Below are 6,292 nucleotides of genomic sequence, written 5' to 3'. Positions count from 1 at the left end.
TGGGGGGTGGGGGATCAATGGGGGGGAAAGGACACATAAAAAAAGAAAAACTAATTGGGAACAAGAATTCACTTTAGTTTCAATAGTAATTGGCACCCTTTGGACATTGCTTATGACATCCATGGTTTTAACATCTTTGTCCTGAATAAAGTTGGGGGTGTATGCTTCTGAACCAACATTTTGCAGCAAGAATTAAAGGTGAACTCACGTAAGTGAGAAGGTTATGACCATCTCCTCTAGAATCTGGTTGAGTGCTATGAAACTTAGCATTCAATTAGTGCTTAATAAATATCTAATGATTATTTATACTAATAATAGAGGAATATGCAAATTGGCTGGGACACCATCATGTAATGGCAGCAGGGCCATGGCAGAGAGCTCTTAGCATGCCTGCGCCAGGGGTCCAAAGCATGCAGAAAGGAAGGGAGAGCAGATAGGCAGTTAGGGGGACCAGGCCAAGAGGGGAGAGCAGATAGGGGGATCAGGCCAGCAGGGGGGAGCAGTTAGGGGGACCAGGTCAGCCAGAAAGAGCAGTTAAGGGCCAGCAGGGGAGCAGTTAGGGGCATCAGGCAGGCTGGTAGGTGAGCAGTTAGGAGCCAGTGGTTCCAGATTGTGAGAGGGATCCCGGATTGGAGAGGGTGCAGGCTGGGCTGAGGGACTTCTCCCCCACCCCCCGCACGAATTTCATGCACTGGGCCTCTAGTAGATAATGATTATAGAATATTTGTTAGCAGATTTATTTCAAAGAAATAATAGTGGTATTGTCCACTAACAATGATGTTACCTAACCCTCCACAGTAAGGAATGAGCTTTGAGTGGTAATGGGGATAATATACAATGCTCCATCTAGGGCTGTCAGGTGCAACAAATAAAAATACAAGATGTCCAGTTAAATTTGAATGATATCAAGTAGATAAATACTGAGTACTTACCTAATCTTACACTAAAAATTATACATTATTTGAAATTCAAATTTAACTGGCATCCTGTTTTATATGGCAACCCTAGCCCTATCTAAAGCACCTCTCCCTGCTCCCTAACCCTGCCCCAAGGACAAGGCAGGCCTGCTGGAGTGAGGAATGCCTTTTGAGAACAAAGAGTATTCCTAACCAGCAAAACATGTATTCATTCGAAACTGCTTCTAATCACTTGAGCGTATACTTTCTGTGCCTGATAAAGCAGAACATTAATTCTTGATTGAAATTGACCATACCAGTAAATATAAAAAGAGTGAGGTTTAGTGTGATAAATTGGAAGCTACTGCCAGAAGCTAAGTGGAATGAAAATATGACGCTATTTAGAAATAACTGACAAGGAGTAATCATTGTCTTTTGTTTCCAACCTCACCCCAGCTCAGAAAATTAAGCAAAGTTCTCAGATGTTTCTGGAACGGAAAAAGTTACTTTCCCACCCCACAGACACTGAATTTCGATGCAATTACCAAGTTCCAGCTAAAATTCCTGAGTGTCAGGATTTTAGTTTCAAATATGGATGCTACTCACGCCCACCAATCGCTTCTCAGGGCTTAGGTAAGTACACCTGTAGCTTTTATTTATTTTATTTTTCATATGTAGCTTTTTTAAATTTTTTATTTTTTTCTCATCTGCTTTCACTTTTGTTGTTGATGTTAATGCTCACCCGAGGACATTTTTCCATTAATTTTTAGAGAGAGTGGAAAGGAGGGGGAGAGGAAGATAGATAGAAACGATGTGAGAGAGACACATTGATTGGTTGCCTACCTTGTGCACTCTGACTGGTGCCTGGGATTGAGCCTGCAACCGAGGTACATGCCCTTGACCATAATCAAACCCATGACCCTTTAGTCTGTGGGCTGATGCTCTATCCACTGAGCCCAACCAATTAGGGCTCACCTATAGCTTTTCAAGCAACTTTAGGGCAACCACTTTGGGTCCCCTCCCTATTAGGGGGAGTCCATCTATCACTAAATTTTGCTTCTGCTAACAAAAAAAAAAAGGCAAACAAACAAAAATTAAGCAACTTCATAGATGTTATCGTCTTGCTTAAAGATTCCTCTTAATCTTAATAAGAGCCTCAGAGAATGACAGTGATCCCTGCATGGAATTAAAACTATGCCTCCATAGTACCTCCCCTCAAATTCAGGGAATGAGTAAGTCTCAAAGAGAAATGACTGCTTATTCCAAGAAATGAGTGCATCCTCGGCCTGGGAGGGACAGGTGTAGGGATTGGGGGACACCCCCCCTCCATTTTAATATGAAAGGAAGAATTCAGTTTCTATAAATTTATAGGAAAAGGGATTAGGTGGGAATCAAATTGTCTTGTCAATTATTCGCTGAAAGTTTATCCACAAGTCACACCCTTCAAGCATCTTCATATTTAAGGGGTGGGTGTGTATGTGACTGAGATTTCTATTGCTTTCAACAGAAAAAGTTCCGTGACCCAGCCACCTCCATCCACACTGCTGGTTGAGAGTTGGGTGTCATTTTGAGATAGTGATTGATTCCTGGCATTGAGTTGGGACCAAGTAATACTTTACACAGAAATCACAGAACAGAAGCTCAGCATCTGGGGTTAGAAGGTAGCCGAGAAGTGACTTGTTCTAGATTCTCACTTCCTATGTGAGTCACTGCTAAACCATACTTGCCAAGGGGTGATATCATCCCTGCTCAGACTCTTCAGAGGAGTACTCATTCCCAAGGAGTTCCTTCATTCTTAGATATTGTAACTGTTTGAACATTCTGAACAGTTAGAATCTTTCTTGCTCAACTTCTAGCCAATTTTTCTTCTTCCCACAGAGTATAAATCTATTGTTCTATGAAAACCTTAGTACATGGCTTCTAAGTCTCCTGCACTAAAAGCATTTTCAGACCCTAAAAATACTTCTCAGATGTGGTGTCGTCTCCTTACCTACCCAGTCCCTCCATCAGGCCTATGGTTCATTTCAAGGAGGCAACTTGGAACTGAAGCCGTGTTTAAGGTGTTCTCCTGGTTTACAAAGATTGGACAAATTGTGGACAGATTCTCACATCATCTTAATTGCTTTCATTTATTTATTTTTTGGTAACTCCATGACTACTAGAACCCACATTAAATGAGCAGCGTTCAGAATCAAATGTAAGTGGCTGGCACCTCACACCTCCATTAGTCTGAATGTGCAATGAGAGCTGACTGTAGATGCCATCCTTGTCCCAAACTGCTCCTCGTATGGCACCTGGTGGAGGCCTCTTTATGTGTGAGTCCCAGTCTTCCCAGGAGATGGCATGAAAGAGAAACAATGCAGGAGGCAAATGCTATCATCCTAACATGCTGACCTGCAGAAGAGTTGATTCCGGGGAAAACTTCTTTTCTGAAATTAGTGGTCAAACTCAACCTTCTGGTGAACATCTCCAACTCCTCCCACTCCCACAGTAATAGTGCTGAGTCCCAGTCACTCCACCTACTCGAGTCACTCACACAACACCTCCTGTTCCGGCACCATTAAGCAGACATCAGGTTGGACTCAGGGCTGTCAGGCCGTGCTCAGCCAATAAGGGCAGAAGTGCCTTGTTTGGTGACATCTGTCTTTCCTTCCCTGTGTCCCCCTAGTCCCTTCTATACTCTGCAGCCACATGAAGAATCAGGACCGCACAAAGAAGCAGACCACGTATCAGAGTGACTACGGGAAAGCCGACCTGGATTTCTTAATGCTCTTGAACTCATTTACTCCCTCTCAAGTAACCGAGTACCTGCAAAGTGTTTCCTCCAAAGGTAAGATGAGGTCTTGAGTTACTTGTTAATGAATTTACAGGTCATAATACATTGTTTTACATGAAATAGAAATTGTTCCAACTTCCAGACACTGTAGTTAAATGTTCACAAAAAGAAAAATATTGCCTCAAAATTTCCATAGGTTTTGTGCAAACCTCAACCCATTGAAAATAAATTTCCCTTAAAAGGGGCCCCAGTAACTTTATTTCCACTTATTAAAAAGGAAACAAAGCTTTTCATTCATTTCTAACCTTACTTGCCTGTGGCTGAATTGTTCCAGGGTGACTTTTGCTTATAGTTAATGGTTTTCTCCAGTGGCTGTGTGTACTGTCTCATAGATTTCTTTTATTCTGTGTAATCTTTATTTCCTGTTTGGTAGTCCTTTTCTGTGACAGGTGATTTAGGGTACATGAGTATTTTCACATGTCACATCCTCAAAGAGAGTAAGTGCCATTCCCAGTACCTGCTGACCCACTCCATGTAACAAGGACTTATCCCAGGTTGGGGCCTAGTGACAGGAATCTACTCAGGAACATCTCAGGGCAACTGGCCAGTCTGGACATGGAAAGTGTGAACTCAAAGAGGAATTGGAGGGGAGGAAATGATACTCATCTGACAACTGCCTCTCAGCACCCAATGCTAGTGTTCATGCCCTATGATTCCTCATTTTTAAGCACATGACCAATGCAGACATGTATATTTGTTTAAAGTGTATACATATACCACTAACTAAGGTATTATGTTTATTATAAATCAGAAAAAATGTGGAAGGAGGAAATAAGAGCAAACATAATAGAGGTTATAGTATTCCTCCTTGCACCTAGTGGACCATCTCATTTGCCCTACCTGTGTTCTAGGCTATGTGGTGGTCACTGCCTTGTTCCATGCCCTGTGGTCAGGCTTGAACTCAGTAACCATCCACCTTCTCTTGGGTCCCCAATTTCTGTCAGCAGCCATGATCAGAAGAGCTTCTTCTGAAATCCTTGATGAAACTCTTTTATTCGTGGATTTGCTGCTCCACACCAGACTGAAACCCTGCTGGAGGCAAGACTAAAAAGGGAATGTGTGTGAATGTGCTTGTGTGTGTGTGCTTGATTATATGGGTTCTGTGTGTGTGTGTGTGTGTGTGTCTGTGAGGGGTACCTTCCACCCTCACAGACGAAGGGCTGATGCCTTAAAGACCCCTACAAGAGCTTGAGTGTTGGATCTCCAAAAGGTACCAGCAGCAGATGTCCTGCCTCACTCTAAGGCAGAAGCAAAAGTCTGTATTTCCCATCGGGAACTTTATTCCTGTTAACAGATGCCTCTGGGCCAGTATGACACACAGAAAGACATCGAGGAGCTCCTTGAAAGATCTTCCATTTCAGATCTTCCCAAGAGGCAGAGCAGAAGTGTGCAGTGGGCCAAGCCTGCTCTTTGAGCCTTTCGCCAGTTTGGGTTCAGATGTATAAAACCCTCATCTGCATTTTATCAAGGCTCAGCTCACCTATAGAAGCCACCATCTGTTTGACCTGTAGATTGAGTATTTCTGTCTTACGGAGGCAGATGCTCCTGTCTGCCCAGAACTTGGGACACAGATGGAGCTGTCCCTTCTCTGCCCACATGGAAACCATGCAGGCTGCCGGGCCCCTCTGTTCTTGTCTGTGTGTCATTTGCAATCAGAGCCTCTGCCATGTGTCCTGAGTGTGAATAAACACTCCTTACAGTGCTCTGGCAGCCTCTGCTCCACTTCCTTGGATAAACTGATCCTTCACAGAAACACTGTCCCCAGTTGAGTTTTTCTCCCTGGACAGTTGAGACATGACCTGTTACCTGACAAGGAAGCTTTGGGGCCAGTCTGGGCATTGGTTTCTTCTTAGCTGGCCTGCTTCCCTGGGTCCCTTGGGACAGCATAGAGGGCAGGCACCCCAATGCTCAGGCCCTGCAGCCTTGCCACTTTGCACTGACTTGAGTCATGTAGGATTTGCTTCCAGTGGGTTCTAGTTTTTCTTTCTTAGCTTTGCTTTAGAGTGGCCTACTCATCAATGCCAGCTGTGCCAGAGGCTGACAAGCAAGTAGGAGGCTCCCTTGAATTCTGAAGCCAAAACCTCTTGTCATGTCCACTGTCTGGGATGACACTAATACTTTTCTGGCAAATCTCTCAGCAGAGCTCATTTGTGGCAGAGCTGACTAGGTATACAAGAGAATGCAAACTGGGCAGGTATGTTAGGTTGATTTATCACCACAGCTTTAGTTATTTTATGGGATTATACCTCTTAGCACAGGAGCCCATTCAGGTTTAGTTTGAATGAGAGAGAGGAAGGGGAAGGATCAGTATAATGGCCTAAGTCAGGGGCTGGGGAGGTGGCAGGGTGAGCGGGACTGAGAAAACTCCAGGAAAACACAAAATAAAGCCTGAGAAGAAGGAAGGAGGGGCACCTGATGGTGAACTTTTTGTTCCTGCTAACTCTACATGTAGCTCTTTGGTATTGAGTTTCTGTATTTACAACTTGAGGAAATTGAACTAGATGTCTGTAGCGGCCATTCTGTTTTCAAAATGGGTTTAATCTTCAAGTGATTCAAACAT

At 43.7% G+C, this 6,292-nt stretch overlaps 1 protein-coding gene across 1 annotated transcript in view; it reads left to right on the top strand.

Moving 5' to 3' along the window:
* The window catches only part of TEX26 (testis expressed 26), a 47,514-nt gene extending 42,810 nt beyond the window's left edge, over positions 1-4,704 (top strand). Inside the window, exons 6-8 of the mRNA XM_015563889.1 lie at positions 1,353-1,529; positions 3,565-3,736; positions 4,677-4,704. Of these exons, the coding sequence (XP_015419375.1) occupies positions 1,353-1,529; positions 3,565-3,736; positions 4,677-4,704 (377 nt within the window). The remainder of the gene's footprint in view (positions 1-1,352; positions 1,530-3,564; positions 3,737-4,676) is intronic.
* Positions 4,705-6,292: the final 1,588 nt, after the last annotated feature.

This window comes from Myotis davidii, unplaced genomic scaffold, assembly GCF_000327345.1.
Source record: "Myotis davidii unplaced genomic scaffold, ASM32734v1 scaffold119, whole genome shotgun sequence".
NCBI classification, from domain to species: Eukaryota; Metazoa; Chordata; class Mammalia; order Chiroptera; family Vespertilionidae; genus Myotis; species Myotis davidii.
This window is presented reverse-complemented; position numbering and strand designations above follow the sequence as displayed.